General features: G+C 39.8%; 3 protein-coding genes across 6 annotated transcripts in view; 1 reads left to right on the top strand and 2 right to left on the bottom strand.

The window, feature by feature from the left end:
* The window catches only part of MED12L (mediator complex subunit 12L), a 315,205-nt gene that overhangs the window by 100,667 nt on the left and 195,346 nt on the right, over nt 1–19,192 (top strand). The window lies entirely within an intron of this gene.
* On the bottom strand, nt 2,517–7,485 carry GPR171 (G protein-coupled receptor 171). The gene is made up of 2 exons (XM_037136109.2): nt 7,412–7,485; nt 2,517–3,889 (listed from the first exon to the last, which is right to left on the bottom strand). Exon 2 carries the CDS (start codon nt 3,831–3,833, stop codon nt 2,874–2,876), a length of 960 nt encoding a protein of 319 aa, XP_036992004.2. The 5' UTR covers nt 3,834–3,889; nt 7,412–7,485; the 3' UTR covers nt 2,517–2,873.
* P2RY14 (purinergic receptor P2Y14) overlaps nt 15,929–19,192 on the bottom strand; it is a 47,701-nt gene continuing 44,437 nt past the window's right edge. For all 3 annotated transcript variants that reach the window (XM_053667214.1, XM_053667215.1, XM_037136106.2), the window contains exon 2: nt 15,929–17,724. In XM_053667214.1, coding sequence (XP_053523189.1) covers nt 16,688–17,701 — 1,014 coding nt within the window. In that variant the 5' untranslated portion in view covers nt 17,702–17,724 and the 3' untranslated portion in view covers nt 15,929–16,687. The remainder of the gene's footprint in view (nt 17,725–19,192) is intronic.

Raw genomic sequence — 19,192 nt, 5'->3', positions numbered from 1 at the left:
AGCAAATTTGGATGAAGGATATGTGGGAATTCTGTATTATATTTGTACCTTTTTAATAAATTTTATATTACTTTAAAATAAGTTTATGTAAAAAATGGAGAGAAAAAAATGAAGCAAATATGGCAAAATGGTGAAAATGATTGAAATTGGTGAGGGCTCTGTGCTCCGTCGGGTAGGCAGAGCTTTGCGAGTCTCCCTCTTCTGTGTGTCCGGGTGGCAGGTCAGGGCACTGCCCGAGCGTGGGCCTTCTTATTTGTTCACATGATTCTCAGTTACAGTCATTTGCAGCATTTAGTGTTCTAAAGACTGTCCACTTGCTTGGAGAAAAGAACGTGAAAGATTTTTAATGGCTAAGTGTCATGATGAATTAGGACATAATTCAACTGTATTGTAATCATAAAAAGGACTTCTAGGAAATTGATGTGGTAGGATATACTTAATAATCTTCCATCACCACTTGCCCTAATAACCCCATTAATTGGAGTGTCATTTAGAATAAGCCATCAGTAAAGGGAAATAAAAGTATATATATACTAACGTAACATTAACATTAGGAATGCTGTAGATCCTGGTTCTCTTCCTTACTAAAAAGGAAAATTTGACTAACTTATTAGGCATGTGAAGAGAATATAAGAATGTGGTATTTTAAAAAAGATTTTGTTTATGTACTTTTTGAGAGAGGAGAAGGGACAGAAGAAGATAGTAAGAGAAAAATGATTGTGAGAGAGGAACACCTATTGGTTACCAGTCAAACACACCCCAACTGGTGACCAGAGCTGCAGCCCACCCATGTGCCCCGATCGGGGATTGAACCAACGACGTTTGGCTTTGTGGCCCGTTGAACCAATGGAGCCACACCAGTCAGAGCAAGAATATGATTTTTAAAAGAAATTTTTCTTCTTTTCTACCTCTTGCTCTAAGATGACGCCTTAATGAATGAAGACCATGGTGAGAGGACCTTTAGTCTCAAGAAAAATATTCTGAAAAAAATAAACTAGTTTTGTGAATGCTCTTATAGGAATAATGTCTCGATGTGCCCATTAGTAAAAACACGTTCTTAGACTCCCAACAAGCACACGTTCTAGTGTATAGGCATTCTACCAGCCTGTCACTTAGGCGAGCCATTTGCACGTTGTTGGTGTCAGGTCTGTGGTGCTGACGGGGCTCCTAGTGTTGCCAGCAGCTACCTAGAATTTGTTCAGTACTTACTGTGTTGTGAGTGTAATAGGCACTTGATTGTGCATTTTCTCTTTTATTATTCTTTTTAAACTCAGAGAATATGTGGAGTTGTAGGCAGAGTTGTCTTGGGTCAGGCTTTAGAAAATAATTCTTAATTCAGAGCTAAAAATGAATCTGGAATCAAACTTGTTTTGTTAGCCTTTAGGAACAATGCCATTTCTTAATCATCAGAGCTGATGTTAATGGGTTACTAGTTGTTTTAATATGAGCTTTTCCTATTGAGATGAAAAATCCCACAAAATCTTATATATGCTTGTTTAAACTTCCCAATTTTCTTTTCTCTAAAAAAGTCTTTTCTTTCACCATCTATTGGATTTTTCTGCATTATGGACAGTAGAGAGATCAAAGTGGGTGACCCTGAGGGCTGCAGTCACCCACACTTGAATCTGCTGGCCCCATGTGGTCAGGCTCAACTCCAGGACCCTGAGTAGCACCGACCAACCCAGCACTACTATGTCGCTAGCAGGGCCTGGCTGTGTGGAGTGGGCATGTCTGTTTTAAGACTATTTGGTGCTATTTTTTCATAACTTTAATTTGAGTTTTTAGTTCCGAAACAGTTAGTATAATTTAACAGCTCCCCTTCAAAATGTTATAGGGTCTATTTCACATTACTACAAAATAAAAATAACCACTGGACTTGTCATTACTAACAGTAGGAAATCTTTATTCATAACTTTCAAGTAGAATATAAGTATGTACAGTACATTAAAAACTACCCATGCATTTGCAAGACTTTTGGGAAGTAAAAATTTTTAGTTATTTTGTCAGAAACAATTAGTTGTTAAAAATTGGAATAGTGAACTAAAAGTTCACCTTCTTTGAAGTGGAGGATTAAAAAATCAGGCTCAGGGGGTTTCATCTAAAAAATAAGTTGGCTTTTTTTTTGTTTTATTTTTTATTTTTTAAGTGACTGAAAGGCCTTTAAATGGTGTTGTAGAAGGGGTGTATGGCAACTTACATAGAGTTGATCATTGTCCCTTGAACAATGAGGAGGTTACGGGCACTGACCCCTCACAGTAAAAATTCTACATGTAACTTTGGCTCCCCACATACTTAGCTACTAATAGCTCACTGTTGACTGAAAATTATACTGATCACATAAACAGCTGATTAACATGTATTTTGTATGTTAGATGCATTATATGCTGTAGTCTTATAATAAAGTAAGATAGAGAAAAGAAAATGTCATTGAGAAAGTCATAAGGAAGAGAAAATGTGTTTATAGTACTGTATGTATTTATTGAACTAAAATTGTAAGCAGACTCATGCAGTTCAAATCTGTTTATGAGTCATCTGTATTTTACGTATTTTATATTAAGAAGTCAGTTCCAGATATTTAAATGAGTACCTCACAAATAGTTCTGTGTCTGTGTCACCGAAATCATTTGGGTATCAGAGTTTTACATTGCTTCAACAAGAATTTTTAGGTTTTTTTGTATAAATATTTGCCTTAAGAAGCATGATCAACCAAGAAATACTGCTTGGTTTGCATTTAAAAACTGCTTCATAGTAAACCAGGTCACATCTGCAAGCTGTCTATCTTTACATTCGGAGGTTCTCTTTCCCGGTCGTTTTATAGTTATTGTCCAGCAAGGGAAGAGATTACAGCATAAAATTATAACACGATCCCATATTTATACATCATTTTCATCACTTGATTTTTTTTTCTGAGCCCTGCTTTCCTTTTGTGAAACAAAAGTCCCAGTGACCTTTAAGCGGAATGCCTTTGAGAGGTGATAGTACAGGATGGGATCAAAACACAAGTTCGACACAGCCAGCAGCAGCGTGGCCTCCTTGGCCTTGTAGAGGGAATTCTTAGTTGAGCAGTCAGATATGACTTCAGTCTGGCTGAGCGTGTATGGGATTCGGACAATGTGGTAAGGAACAAAACATATAATGTAGGCTGTAGTCACTAGAAGTATGTTGATGAGAGCTCTTTTGACATTTGAATAATTTTCATTATCTTTGTTTCTGTACAGTTGTCGAATTACAAGGCAGTTTGATATTAAAATGATGACTGAAAAATTTAAAAATATGGCTACACATATGAAGTTTGTCATCAGATGCCAATTTTTTCCAATCTCCCTTTTGAATTCCATGCATCCCACGTTCAGCTTTTCCTCGATGTCTTTGATGGGTATCACCATATTTGGCACCATTATAAGAAGGACCATTACCCACACGACAGTAGATATCATTTTGGCAAATCCAGGTTCTTGTATTCGATAAATTTTGCAGCTGTGTGTCAACTGAAGACAGCGATCAATGCTCACAAATGCTAAGAAGATAATTGATAAGTACATGTTAATGTAGATGAGGCAGGCTGTTACTTGGCAGTGGAATATCCTCAGCTTCCAGGGTGCCACGCCCAGGTCAACAACAATTTTCACTGGTAATGCCAGAGTCAGCAGGAAGTCGGCTGTCAGCAAATTAATTAAGTAGATGCTTACACATTTATGATTTGTGTTTTTCTGTATGAAAGCCCAGGTTGCAAAACAACTTCCAATAAATCCGATAAGGAAAACTAAATAAAAGAAGTATGTGAATGGCTGCAGGTTTCTATAAACTGGACAGAAGGTAGAACTGTTTGTCATCTTGTGGGGAAGTAAGAATGACTTGTTTTGTTTCCAAAAAAATTTTTTTTAAGAAGCTGTTAAAAAAGAAGGGAAGGGAGGTTAGTAATTAAAATTAGAAATTATTTTCTTTAAAAATCACTTGTACTCACAATAGCATAGTCAACAATCTTTCTAGTTCTTAGAATTTTATTGAACTTAATAGATCACGTGGACTGGCAGGAACATCTTATGTTATGGGGAAGCCTGGGTTTTCCATGGTCTGGTTTTGTGTGTTTGGGAAATCCCATTCTCGGCTTGCTTCTAGAAGGGATATTTTTGACGTCACACTTTGGCGTTCTGATAGGTCTTGTTACCAGTTGGATGTAAGTTGGTTTGCAGAGGAAGGAATTAAACTGAAATTCTGAGAACTCGAGAGAGGAAACTAGGGTAAAATGGTTTGGTTGTGGCTGAGTCTGAAGAGCTGTCACCGAGGCCCCTGGTTTTCCTTTCTCACAGACAGGTAGAACTCCTCATGCTGGGGGGACCTGGTCTGGGGGATGGTAACGATGAACCGAAAGTTGTACTAAAATTTAAAAGAGAATATTTCAAAAGTAGGCCCTTCACTGTCTAACCTGCTTGAACATTTTCACAATCAGAATTTATTGTATTTTTCTTTTTAGCAGTATGGGTTGAAGGATTAGAATCTGGCCTAGAATTGATGCTTATTACGCCCCTTTTCCTGGCTCTGGTTTTCTAATGGAGTAGACCTGGGAGGCTGCTCGGCTGCAGCCTGTGACCGATGAGCACTTGGAGTGTGGCCAGGCCAGTCTGACGTGTGTTATGTGTACACTCTGGGTTTTTAAGATTTACTACAAAGCATTTTAAAAAATAGTACAAGTAGTAAAATTGTGCTAGTTTATAGAATTAGTACAACAATTAGTAAAATAGCTCATTAATATTTTTATACTGAGCATATATCAAAATATTTTTGATGTATCAGGTTAAATATATTATTCAAATTAATTTCTCCTGTTTCTTTTTGCTATTTTAAATGCAGCTACTAGATAATTTTAAAGTATCTTTGTGGTTTATATTCTGTTTCTGTTGGACAGTGCTTGCATAGATGTTTCTGTGTTCTCAGTGTTTTTAAGAAATTTCACAAAGAATGCATTTTAAAGGCTTCTAGAACAAGGACGTATGACATTGGTGACCAAACTCTCAAAGAGAGACTCAGTTATATTAGTATCAAAACATCTAAAGTTAACACCTGAGTGTTTTTCTTTCTCTTTCGCTGTGGTTTTGTGGCACCGGAGCCCAGAGGTAGAAGACAGAGCCTTAGATTAGAACCGCTATGATCGAGGCAACGCGATGTTCCCTCCGCGTTAGACGAGCTGGGCTTCATTCGCTGCCTTGGACCGAGTCCAGTCAGACTCACACTCCGGAGGCCGCAGCCCCTTCTTTCTGGCGCTGCTGCTTTGTGCGCCCCCTCCTCATGCATATTAAATACCTTTCTTTTGTTTTAACAATATTATTTTTGTGTCTTATCAGGAAAAAAGTTGAAATATATCTTTTTAAACATAGTGACTAGCAAGTATGGTGGCTAAGAAAGCCAAATAAGCCCATTCACTCAAACTTTTAAAAATTTAAAAACAAAACCAAAAATCTCTGAAGCCTTTCTGAAACTTAATTTGCCTAATTATTTAATGACCCACCACATGTACAGTGGGAGGGGAGACAGTATGCAAGGGGATTGGTAAGGTAGAGGTACATGGCCCTTTCTAAGTCAGTGCCTTTGAAAGGGTGCATGTCCTTCCCCTTTTCCTCCCAGATGGGACAATGTGTTTGTAAACAATAATAACAACAGTAGTGACAGACATGGTGGCGTTGAGGGTTATTATTGCTGTAGCGGCCAGCCTTGACTAAATGCTTACTATATGGCAGAAACTATATTCTAAGCAATTTTCATTCTTATTTTTTTCCTGAATACTAATAAAAGAAGTTTAGGCTTCATGTATTTTGATGTTTCATTTTACAGTACATATATTTAAAAACCAAACATAGGCTCTCTCCTGTCAGTCTGACCCCCTTTACTTTCGAAGTCCCCATGACCTTGTCCCTCCATACCACCCCCATGGTCTTCATTCCCACCTCTCTGCTTTAGATCGGTGGGATCTCTACTGTTCCGTGATCTGTTTGCTTCTTCCTGCCTTTGTGCTTTTGGTTGTACTACGACTTGGGGATGGCAGGATTTTAAGGACAGAGGGAACCTTTGTTGATAGCATCTAGTCCACTCTTAGACCAGTTGAGGAAGCTGAGTTCTGGCTGTTGGGTGTTGCTCGAGGTTTCACAGCTGGTTGGGACAGGCTAGGTTCTGACCTTATTGCTCATGTTCTAGGCTTTCTACCTTTATCTTTCCCGTTCCCGAATCCTGCCTATTCTAAATGCTTTGAGGAAGCTCTTCATCTCTAAATTCCAATTCAGGCATCACGGATTTCCTTATGACTCTGACTCTGATTTTTCATACTAGCCATTTATTTGTACCCTGGCATCCTAAACATCCTTTCCCTCTGTGGGTCAAAAGCTAATGTTGGTGTAAATTCATCCTTGTCTCCCACCTTTGCTCATTGTTCCTTTATAAGTTCCTAGGATTTTGGCTTATGTTCTTACATTTCAAATGGGACATTATAGTAACATAGTCATGAGCTTTTTAAAGTGCCCCCATTGCTCATACAATTATACACTGAAGCCCCATTTTAAAGATGAATGTGTGGTACACAGAAGGATTAGGGAATGATTTGTTTTGATCAATGAATATTCCCTGCAACGGGGACTGACTGTATACACCCGTAAAAATAATCACAGTATGTCTATTTGTTTGGTAATGCTTCAGATCAGGTAGTGCCTGGCAGCTTCTTATCATGAACCTCAGTCTAACAAAAGTCTATCGCTTTGGTTATTGCAACAGAAACCAAATCTCTTCATTTAAAATTTTTGGTTATATCAGTTAGAGGTGACATTGTACTATAATAACATCTGTGTTCCCCAGCACAAATTTGAAAACTAAATGCTTGATAAATATTTTGTCAACCACTTACTAGCCTGTGGAAATTTGAGATGTCCAGAGGCACTCCAGCAAAATCAAGAAAAGATTCCAGGTGTCTTTTTTGTTTGGATCAAGTGCCCATTGCTTAGAAAATAAACTCATTAGATTTTTTTTTTTAATGGCAATCACAATGGAATTTTCTTCAAATTACCTACTGTAATGTATATAGAAGGAAGTCATTTTAAGAATTGTTTCACCTTTTTATGAAGACCAACATGGCCTTTGTTCATCCAGTTATAAAATTTACTGAATAGTTATGCTCACCTATAGGTAAGTATTCAGTCTTGCTTTTATTAACCTGCCTTTTTGAGAATGGGTGGGGTCTTCAGATGGAAGAAAATTCTAGTTTAGGTTACAGTGAGAATCTAGTTAGAGTTTAAAAACTGGTGCCTTCTTACATAGCAACCTTACTACATGTTGACATTTCCAACTTACTTGGTTTAAACATTGAGAATCATAGATTTCCCTTCCAAGGAAAGATACTTGAATATATTAAGTATTTAAAAAGACATACCTGGTGGTATATTCTCTGAGCCTCAGGCGCCTCTCTCCGAGTCTTCAGAGAAGCTTGAGCTGCTACAGCAGGATCACTGCCGTACTAAAAATTTCCTTTCCTTTCCTGTGGTTTTAAAATGTTGCGTATTGACGTAGATGAAACTGTGGTTTGCAAAGAGTTTAACTGTATGAAGTCCTCCTAAAGAAGTTCTTTTCAATTTTGTGTATGCTTTCTTAAGCAATTAGGATTTGTCTATTCTAATTGTAGAGGGAAAATTCTTTTTTGTCCATTATAGTACCTCTAGTTTTTTTGTTTAAACACTGAAGATGTGTTTTGCATCATAATGACTTTAAAGAACATCAGTTTTTTTGTGCCTTGAAAAGGGTTATGAGTTAAAGATATTAGGTGTTCAAGCAAAATTTCTTTAGTTCTACATGCTGATACTCATTAGCCTTTCAAATCTATAATTTTAAATAATTGTTGCAGTTTGGATCCCGCTGGAGACACCTATTAATAAACAAAAAAAAATGTAACTTTACATAGTCTGGTAAAGTACTGAATGTTTTATTTTTCGTTATTCTTTTTTGTTCATTGTAGACAAACCTGGTAGTAGAAATAGAAGAGGTAAATTATTATGCAGAGAGATAACTATTGTTACATTAAGAAATCTTCTGTGTGTATGTACACCCACTTATAAATATTATTATATTGTACATAATGTTTTATGGTTTGTATTTTTTCATTCAAGAATATATTGGAAGTATTTTTCTAAGTTATGAGAGTAGACTTACAATGAGCATTTGTCAGTTTAGCCCAAACAGCTTAATGCATTGAGACAGGTATTTAGTAATTATTAGATTTTGTAGAAGTATGATTTTTCATTGTTTGGGTCATTGTTCATTCTGCCTGAGAGCAAGCAAGTATTTACTGGGTGTCTGAATGGAGCCCAGCACTGTGAGGGGCCTCATGAAAAGTCATTGTCTATCCCTGTCATCAGTTGGCTCCACTAGGCTATGTTTCTTGAATAAGGGTAGCTTTTATAAAGAGAAAATAAGGTTATGTTTCTAGCATGTTTGAGGAAGTTCTAAATCTGCTGGGACAAAGATGATTTGTAATTGCAGAACCGTTTCCTGGTCAGTTATGGTCTGGTTTCTTCTCTTGCTTCACTGGTTTGGTAGGTGCTTTGGTTTTACCTTTAAAAAAAAATTCTTAGTTTTCCAGATAATTTGGATAAAGTCAGAAGAAACCTCTCATGAATCTAAAATGAATCTCTTTTGGTATTCATTTTTAAATAGAAAAATTTCTCAAGACGATGGGAAATGTCAAGCTAGAGAGAATGAGTTTAGGCGGTCTAAGGGCACTTCTGATAAAAGCAATTTGCAGATGCTTATGATGAACGTAGCCATTTGTTTCAGATATTCCGGTGTTCTCCCAGAATAGTGTAATTATTTTTATTTTGCAAAAGAAGAGTTTTTTTTTTTAAACATACTCAATTTATAAACTAGAGGAAAAAGTCCAAATCTTTCTCAGACTCTGTCCTTGACTTTTGGTTAAGAACCAATGTTAACTTGCATCATGGTCGCACCAGGAAATGACCTGTCTTTTAAGATAGACTCACCAAAAAACATGCTTCAGAAAGACATGCTTGCGAACAGACAGTCAAGCAGGTGAGCAGCTGTGACCAGGGTTGACATTCAGTGGGGACAGAGAGGGTTCGGTGGGATGGGGTTGGCTGCCAGCTCAGTGGTGAGGGGCTTAACATGGTGTGCAGGAAAACTGAAATAACAAGGTTTCTGGTGCAGTTTCTTTTTTTCTTTTTTTAGGTCGGCATATTTATGTGTTTACTTCCATCCATGTCCACCTTGGAGATATGGGCAGTGAAGAAGTGCATTTAACTGTTCTTAAAGCCCCCCCTAAGGCCACAGTTTTGTGTCTGGATTGCCAAATATGAAAGTGCTAATCCTAGTTTTCAGTGTTCTATTTCCTTTCTGGAATACTGAGTAACCACACTTTTAACAGTGAAACTGAACTGTGTCCTTCCTTTAGAGAATTGAGCTTGAGGCAACTTGGCTTTTCTTGGAAGTTTATTCACAGTGGAAATAGGCTTTCTTTTGGCCTATTTGTCCCTGTTTTTGTTTTTGTTTTTAACTTGAGTTCGATTTGAATTTCCGTGAGTCACTTTCTTCTGTTTCATTAAGGACAGATGTTTTTCATGTTGTAGTTTGTTAGCGTTCTAGGAAATTACAGATCATCACTAACAAGTATTTCGGAAACCCCAGTGGGAAGAAGTGCAGGGAAGTTATTTTTACCTTGGTTGTGGTGATGTTCTTTATTAGAAATGATGTATTAGTTACTTTAATGGGTATTTTGTATGTTTAAAATTGAAAAAAAAATTGAAGCTAAATTGCCCCATGAATTGAGAAAGAAAACCTTTTTGTAGCTGTCTCTCCTGCCTACATAAAGCACGCTTTTGATTTTATTGGACACAAATGCTAAACAACAGTGTTCCAGTAGAAGTATCATTTTTAATGTTTAACATTATTAAAATTGGCCTTTTAAAGGTAGCATGGTAGCACTCTGGAACTAACGAGGAGGGGGAATGAATGTTGGGGTCTGTCGTCACTGCCACAGCCAGGCCAGACACAGGCCTGAGAACTTACTTCCTTTAAGGAAATCCATGACGCGTGGGAGAGCCCTCTCGAACAGCTGCACGGTGAGCCTCCAGCGCCCTGGCACTTAGTGCTTCTCAAAATGAGTGTAGGACAGGGACGGTGGTTACAGAGCAGGCCAGTGGGGCATCCCTTTTCCTGCCCCCCCACTTTGAGTTCACAGAGATTCTGCGCAGAGTGACCCGGGGCAGTAGAACAATAGTATTCCACTGCTGCTGCTCTCCTTGTGGAATCTGTGATTTAGGATGCTCTCAGCCCAACAGCAGTTTGCATCCTGAAACTGTTTATGATCTTGGAGCAGAGTGCTGTTCCTTGGTTAATGAACGGTGGTGATCTGTAGTAGCCAAATGGCTCCAGATCAGCCTTCTCTCTGGAGCCTCAGTGCTTTTGGTTCATGTATTGAAAGGTTTTTTTAAAGTACACAATCCCCTTTCCCACCTGGATTAGTGCAAAGACTTGTTTTCCTTCCTCTGAGAGTAGTAGCTTCTAATTTTTGAGTTATGGATGTAATTAGACAACGCATTTTTAAAGTAAGGTATACATACAGCTCTTCCAAGATGATGCTTATTCTGCATGATTTAAACTCTGCCCCAGTTTGGTACCTTTTTAATGAAAAAACAGTAGGGTTTGGAAATATTTTGAAGGCAGAGGTGTTTTGCCCATTCTGGGAATGTGAAGTGAGTTATGAGAGTGGCTGAGCATATTCTCCTTGCCCTCCTTTTGGTTTCCTGCCTTTTTACTGACCGCACAGTGGTGCTGGGTCAACGTGCAGTCCATTTCACCTTTCTGTTTTGAGGTGTGACTGCTGTTTGACCCATGGATGTAGAATAATTAACTGGAGGGAAATCCCTAAAAAAAGAACTTTTAAAGGTTATCACCAAGTTCATTTTCTTTTCCACTTGAGTCGTTATTGTCCATCCACTTAGAATGACATTATGAGTAACACATTTGCAAAGCTCGGAACACATTTTGCAGACTCTGCAGTTACTTTCCAGGAGAAGGTTCTTTGGAGAAATTCTCCTTTTCCCTTGTCATGCAAATCTTTGTTTTTTGACAAAGTAAAGAAAAATTGTAACAACAAATAACTTACTGATTGCAGGCTGCCACCTCAGCACCCGTCCTAGGAAATATTTTTGTGACTTTTAGAAAGTTCCAGTGTAGAAGGGGTGACATGGAATATTCAGAACCTGCAGGATACAAGTGTACTGCTGGCTGTTAGGACCTGTGGAATCCAGGAGGTGCCTGTGGCCGGTAAAGGGATACTTCTGGGCCATGGAGAATGGTGTCGCGCTTGGGACATGATTCAGATGATTGGGTTGTGGGGACCATGTCTGGGGACTCTTAGGCAATCTGAGTACTGGGAGTGTCTGAGCAGGACCTGTGTGAGGACAAGAATGAGACCATACCTTGGATCAACCTGGTCAACCTGGGATGCTATAATAAGTAGGCAGTGGAGAGCTCAGGGACATCACGTGGGAGGAGCTCTCAGTTCAGCAGCAAGGTAAGTCTGCGGTATTGGAATGTGTTGGGTTAGGGGAGAAGGTGCAGGACAAGACACCAGTTTGGGGATGTGTGCAGTCATTTTAGGTGAGAGGCAGCGAGGTTGTGAAATTAGAAAGAGGTGGGCAGTTAGGAGCTGTCACAGCGGTGAGATCAGTGCCCTCTGGTGGGAGGGGAGTGTCCAGTGTTCCGGTTCTGGGAAGGGAAGTCTGAGGAGGACGATCAGCTGTGTTGACTTCCTGTGTTTTTAGTGCCATCTCGTTATTTGCCACAGCACAGCTTGATTTTCACTCCTTTCAGTTAGATAGTAAATGTTCCTCAGCGCTTTGCCTGTCATAACCAGGCCACCCTGGTTACCCTGAATGTAACTCTGTAAAGTTGTTTCGAATAGCATTGATGGAAACACTGGTTTTCCTGTCAAAAAATCACTTTTTCTTCACCTAAACGCTTTCATAATATCAAACAGATAAAATATACATTTTTTATGCTATAAGTAGAAATTGCCTTTTAGTTTGCAAACAAAATGAGGATTAATTTCTCATTTCAGTCACTAATATGTCAGAGCTGATATTTTTTTCAGAAAGCTAACGGGTTAAAGTAGAACATAAATAATTAATGGCTTGAAGAAAGCTCACTTCCAGTCAAGATGGAGGCATAGGTAGAAACACTGTGCCTCCTTGCACAACCAAATTAAGGACAACAAAGATTTAGAAATAAAAACACAACCAGAACAGGCAGAAAGTTGAACTGTACAGAAGTCCAACAGCCATTCAGCCAGACCGGTAAGAGGGGCAGAGTTGGTTGCCAGCAGAGAGAGGTTGCAGCAGGAAAAGGCAGTGGTTAGCAGATCAGGGAGTGCAGGTGGCGTGAGTCTGACCACAGTCACACATTTGCATGCAGATAAACTAGGCAAAAATGGGCAGTGAGACAGACCGTGCAACTCAGGGCTCCAGCGACGGGAAATAAAGCCTTAAAAGCACTGATTGGAAAGGTGCTGGGTGAGAATCTTAGCCTCACAGGAGAATTTGTTGGAGAGACCCACAGGGTCCTAGAACCTATATAAGCCCACCCACCCGGGAACCACCACCAGAGGGAACCAAAATCTGAGAGAGAGTGGAGCAAGTGCCACTATTCCCTCTCTGACCCCGCCCCCACATACAGCATCACAACCCAGGAACTGGGTTGCCCTGCCCTGGTGAACACCTAAGGCTCTGCCCCTCACTACATAACAGTTGCGACCAGACCAAAAACTTATGACTCAAACAGAAGAACAAATCAAAGCCCCAGAGCAAATGCTTTTAAGCGACCAAGAGATAGCCAGCCTATCAGATGCACAGTTCAAAGCACTGGTAATCAGGATGCTCACAGAATTGGTTGATTTTGGTCACAAATCAGATGAAAAAATGAAGGTTAACTAAGTGAAATGAAGGAAAATGCACAGGGAGCCAAAGTGATGAGAAGAAAACTGGGACTCAAATCAATAGACTGGACCAGAAGGAAGAAAGAAACAACCAAACAGAAAAGAATGAAGAAACAAGAATTCAAAAAATGAGGAGAGGTTTAGGAACCTCCAGGACATCTTTAAACGTTCCAACATCTGAATTATAGGGGTACCAGAAAGGGAAGAGGAAGAGCAACAAGTGGAAAACTTATCTGAACAAATAATGCAGGAGAACTTACCCATTCTGGCAAAGCAAATAGACTTCCAGGAAGTCCAGGAAGCTCAGTCCCAAAGAAGGTGGACCCAAGGAGGAACACACCAAGGCACATCATTATTTAAGTTATCCAAGATTAAAATGAAGGAGAGCATTCTAGAAGCAGCAAGAGATAAGGGGACAGTCACCTACAAAGGAGTTTCCCATCAGACTGTCAGCTGATTTCTCAAACGAGACCTTGCAGGCAAGACGGGGCTGGAAAGAAGTATTCCAAGTCATGAAAAGCAAGGACCTACATCCAAGATTGCTCTATCCAGCAAAGCTCTCATTTAGAATGGAAGGGCAGATAAAGTGCTTCTCAGATAAGGTGGTCAAGTTCAAGGAGTTCATCATCACCAAGCCCTTATTATATGAAATGTTAAAGGGACTTATCTAAGAAAAAGAAGATAAAAAAGATGAACAGTGAAAGGACAGCAAACTCACAGTTATTAAGAACCACACCTAAAACAAAAGCAAACTAAGAGGACAGCTAGACCAGGAGCAGAACCATAGAAATGAAGATCTCATTTCTTCAAAGGAATGGGAGAAGGAGAAGGAGGGAGAAGGTCCAGAGAATTAGTAGCATAGACAGTGGGGAGAAAATAGATAGGGGGGAGGGCAAGAATAGTGTGGGAAATGTAGAAGCTAAAGAAGTTACGACACATGGACTTGAACTAAAGTGGGGCAGCATCGGTGGGAGGCGGTGTGCAGGGTGGAGGGGAATGAAGGTGGGGAAGGGGACAACTGTGATGCATAATCAATAAAATACATTATTATTATTTTTAAAATTTATCGTTAGAGGGGAAGGGAAGGAGATAGGGAGAGAAATATCAATGTATGGCTGCCTCTCATGTGTCCCCTGCTGGGAACTGGCCTGCAACCCAGGCATGTGCCCTGACTGGGAATCGAACCTTGAAACTCTGGTTTGCAGGCCTGTGCTTAAAATACATTATTATTTTAAAAAGAAAAAAGCTGCCAGGTTACATGTAGAAAATCTTTTAGCTTAGAAGAGGAATTATCAAGGAATTGTTTTAAAGTAATACAAAGTTTTATATGGAGATGATAAGCTATTTTTTCGGTGTCTTTTTATGCAGGAGATGAAATGATAGGGAAGGAAGCCCTTAGGACTTTGTCATACACTTTGAGAGGGTGGCCTCGCAGTTCACCAGCGACTGGGATTTGGGAGGGAGCAGCGAATCCCTGGACATGCTGATACAGTGGGGGTAGAACCACGAGGTGACCCCGACCCAGAGTCTTGCATTGCGGGTGCCAAGGAACCAAAGACATAGTGTTTTGGAAGTGGGTTGAGATGGGTTGGGAGGAGATTTTAACTTGGGCCATGAGAAGCCATAGAATTATACAGTGAGGCCCTTCAATTTTGTGAGTGAAAATACTTTTCATATACAATATTGTATTGTAAAATTGAGCCTTTCTTTATAATGCTGCTTCCATAATTTTACCCCAGCCTCTACTGGAGGTGGGGGAGATAGGGCTGGAGTAACTTCTATTCCATATCAATTCTGAAACCTTATTTTGTGAAATATTTTTTTCTGTAGCTAGTTTATAATAAGGTTTTAGAAATATATTTACCAGGTAAAGTAATACAACATTTAATCATTTTGTACAAGCAGTGCTATGACATGGTTAAAGCATTAAAAGTGGCACATGAGAAAGGAAAACTCTATTTTGTTAAAGATGTTTCTTTGGGGGAGATATTTTGTAATGAAATGGAAGTTCGCATCTGCCATCAGGTACTTGCAGAATATAAATAGGTGAGCAGAGGAAACAGCAGCTTTTCCTTCTGAAGGCTGAGTGGTGCTGCCTCCCTCCCACTCCAAGTTATATAACAACCTTCCATTCTCTTCCTCAATTTAAGGTGTTTTTGAGCTTTGCCTAAAATCTGATGAGGTCCTAGAGCATATGCAATACTCATTTTGAAAAGACAGTAGTAAATGAGTGTCCTTATTAGCATGCATAATTGACTGTATTAAAGAAACCACCATGTCGCCCTGGCTGGTATAGCTCAGTGGATTGAGCGTGGGCCTGCGAACCACACGATGATGGTTCGATTCCCAGTCAGGGCACATGCCTGGGTTGCAGGCCGGTTCCCGGCAGAGGATTCATGAGAAGCAACCATACATTGATATTTCTCTCCCTCTCTCCTTCCCTTCCCCTCTAAATATAAATAAAATGTTTTAATAATAAAAAAGAAACCATCATGTCTTAACTGTGAGGTAATCTGGTAGTTTTTTTTCATAACTTGATTATTTAAAAATTGAGACTATTAAACATGTTTTATTACTACATATACAGTAAAGAATGACATATATAATAAACATGACTTACAAAATTGAAAAGAACATTTGAAAGTTGGGCTGAATGTCTTCTAGCCAGTTAATAGCAGAGAAAGAATTGTTTTGATAACTCATACACCAGCAAACAAATATTTTGTATCTGCACATATTCATTTCATTTTCAGAAAGTGTGATGTGTAAAGTTTTATTTTATATATAGATTCTCATTACTATAAATTTTAGATTTTTAAAAATCAAGTCCAGTTGCTTTCTTTAAAAAAAACTGCTTCACTCACCCGTAGAGACGAATGTGTATTTCTGGCCTGGTGGGGTGTGTGTGTGTGTGTGTGTGTGTGTGTGTGTGTGTCTTTTCTCAGACAGACAGACAGACAGACACATGCCACTGAACAGAGGAGGATGCTGGCAACACAGACCAGTCCCCAGCTTCCCTCAGGAGAGTCCACCTGTAAAAATATTCTGAGATCAGAGCTCCAGGCTCATTAACAAGTCTCTGTAGAGAACGTATTAAAGTGCATTTTATGTCCTCTTCAAAATGCTATCATAAAAAATTACATTTTTTATTGCAAAGTATATAATTTTTATTTGCTTTCTTTTAAAATACCATGAGATAAATCAGTAGGGAATTTCTTAAGTGGTTTTCTGAGTGTCCGCTTTTTCTCCTTCTTCAAATCAGAGAAAACTTGACTCTTTACTAACCAGACCTTTAGTCCTTTATGAAACTGTGCCTACTTTTAAGTTGGTCTTCAATGATCCTGTTGAAAAAATTTCCACAACTCACTAACTTAATTCTTATGTTTAGAGATGGAAGGCACCCTTGTGAATGGTCTTGATTGCTTTTTATTTTCTTATTTGCTATTTAAAGTTCTACATTAACTGACCAGATTAGTGATTATAAATTTTAACCTTCTATTTTGATCTGATTGAAAGATGTATTATTTTTTTCTTTCATGTTACACAGAAGCATGGAAACTCACATTATAATTTATTACCATGCTAAATTGGATCGTAATGCTCAGAGGTGATGCTTAACGTCATGGCCATTTTCGGATTTGCCCCTCGCGCTGGTAACTGAGGGTCACACGTGCACCTCGGGCTGTGCAGGAGCGGCCGCGGGAATCAGAGCGTGTCTGTGCTTTCAGGTGCTGCTTGTGCCCTCCTGCACCTGGACGTTTCTGAGTCATCCTGAGCTTTTAGCGCGATGTTCAGTTTCTTACACAAGATTTCTCTAAATGGCTGGCACAGAAAGAAGTAAATAATGGGGTCCAAGCACACATTGGCCGCGGACAGCAGCAGAGTGAACTCCTTCACATAGTGCAGGATTTCTTGGGAGTGGCAGCTGTAGTGAGCTTCTGTCTGGCTCTTTGTGTAGAAGATTCTGACAACGTGGTAAGGTACGAAACAGACAAAAAACACTAACATGATGCTGAATATATTGCGACTAGATTTCTTCTTGACCGAAATGGAATTCCTTCTAGACTTAAGGTGGGACTTGAAGATTTTCCTTGTGATAGCAGTGTAGAAAATGACTAACAAAAGAAACACAATCCAGAAGATGCCCACAAAAATGTAGTTGGATGCTTTGTGCCACTTTAGGCCCAGTTCATTCTTAAGTTCCATGCATTTTATATGTGTGACATCCTTAACACTCTGGTTGGTGAGGATAATGTTGGGGACGGCGAGAAGGAGCATCAGGAGCCAGACCATCACCGACAGGAGTTTGCTGTAAGTCACTGACTGGATAAAAGATGTCAAAAGAGGCTTTACGATTTTGTAGTATCTGTCGAAGCTGATGAGCCCAAAGAACACGATGCTGACGTACATGTTGACATAGAAGAGCACTGCCGAGACCCTGCACACGAACACGCCCAGCTGCCAGGGGCCCAGGCCGGAGTCACTGAGGATCTTGAAAGGAAACGTCAGGCTCATCAGGAAGTCGGCAACGACGATGCTCTTCAGATAGATGATGAAGCTCTTCGAGCTGGGCACATAAAAGAAGATCCACGCCGACACGCTGTTGAGCAAGATCCCTGCGATGAAGACCATCAAGTACAGCACGGGAATGACTTGCTGCACGATGAGCGTGTTTCGGGGGCAGGACTGTGGGGGCTGAGGGGTGGTGGAATTCATCATTTTGTCACTCCCGAAGGTGAGGCCTGGAAAACGATGGAAAATAATGTCTTAGAGGGCTGTTATGGCCTCCGAGTTAATTGCCAAATAATAAAGCAAAAGACAGTGCATGTAGTCAAGCCCACCACATTCCTGAAATAAAGTTTTTGTTACATGTTAGGCACCCTTCCCTTCCTCCTTTTTTCACCCCCTCTGGTGAAGGGAAATGCGCAGTAGTAAGTGGCAGGATCGACGGCGCGCGAGGCAGGACGGCCTGAGAGCCCTGGGTGATGTGAGGAGCCACGTTTCCCTGAAGTGACAACGGTTCCCTGTCAAACTCCACAGTTCTAGGGTATGCTTATTTAGAGCTTTGTTTAATACGTCAGTTTCAAGAGCTATGACTACAGGTGTTACTCTTTAAAAAGCCTGCCCTATGTGTATTCTGGACATAACACATCCAAGTGTAACTAGTGTTTCTGATATGGGAGTTGGGGTACCTTTCAACACTGAGCTTTTCTGTGTGTTTTTTTTTTAATTGAAAAACTGATTTGTATTATTTTTATAAATTAGAAAACAAACACAAACAAATGATAAGAGCACATTCTGGGTCTGCACTATTCAGTACAGTAGCCGCAGGCCGCATGTGGCTGGAAAGCACTTGAACTGTGGCCAGTCCAGACGGAGATGTGATGTAAGGAAAAAATGTACACTGGATTTTATAGGCCTCGTACAAAAAGAAGTAAAATATTTAATATTGATTACATTTGAAATGATATTTTAGAAACATTCTGTTAAACGAAATATATTGGTAATTTTTGATTTTACCCCCAGCTGAGGACATGCGTACTGATTTTAGAGAGAGGGGAAGGAAGGGAGAGTGAGGGGAAGAGAAACACTGGTGTGAGAGAGAAACACAGATTGCCTCTTGCACGCACTCCGACCAGGAACTGAACCTGCAGCCTAGGCATGTGCCCTGACTGGGAATCAAGCCTGCGACCTTTTGGTTTGATGATGCCCAACCACCTGAGCCACACTGGCCAGGGCATATTTTAATTTTAATTTAAATTTTTATTTTTAGAGAGAAAGGGAGAAAGAGAGGAAGAGAAACATTCATGTCTGAGATAAACATTGGTCGATTGCCTCTTGCACACCCCAACCAGGAACCTGGCCTGCAATCCAGGCATGTACCCTGACCAGTAATGCAACCGGCAACCTTTTGGTCTGTGGAGCAATGCCCAACCCACTGAGCCACACCAGTCAGGGCTTAATTTTACTTTTTTAAGAATATGACTGGTAGAAAAGTTAAAATTACATATATGGCTCTCATCATATTTACTGTTATAAGTATTACTCAGAACCTTCTTTGGTTAGGGAATTCTCTGTGAGACATACTGATTTAGGGCACAGGAAAGATCGAAATTGCTTTGAAAGCTGATTGATGCATCAAAGCAAATATCGACTGCCTATCTTGTATGTAATAGCAACATACTGCTTAAAAGCCTCAGTGATATCCTT

This window comes from Artibeus jamaicensis, unplaced genomic scaffold (genome assembly GCF_021234435.1).
Source record: "Artibeus jamaicensis isolate MK-2021 breed Jamaican fruit bat unplaced genomic scaffold, CSHL_Jam_final contig_466, whole genome shotgun sequence".
Lineage (NCBI taxonomy): Eukaryota > Metazoa > Chordata > Mammalia > Chiroptera > Phyllostomidae > Artibeus > Artibeus jamaicensis.
This window is presented reverse-complemented; position numbering and strand designations above follow the sequence as displayed.

What these genes read in the sequence shown, in the direction of transcription:
- GPR171 (XM_037136109.2), bottom strand. Translation starts at nt 3,833, where the DNA reads ATGACAAACAGTTCTACCTTCTGTCCAGTTTATAGAAACCTGCAGCCA.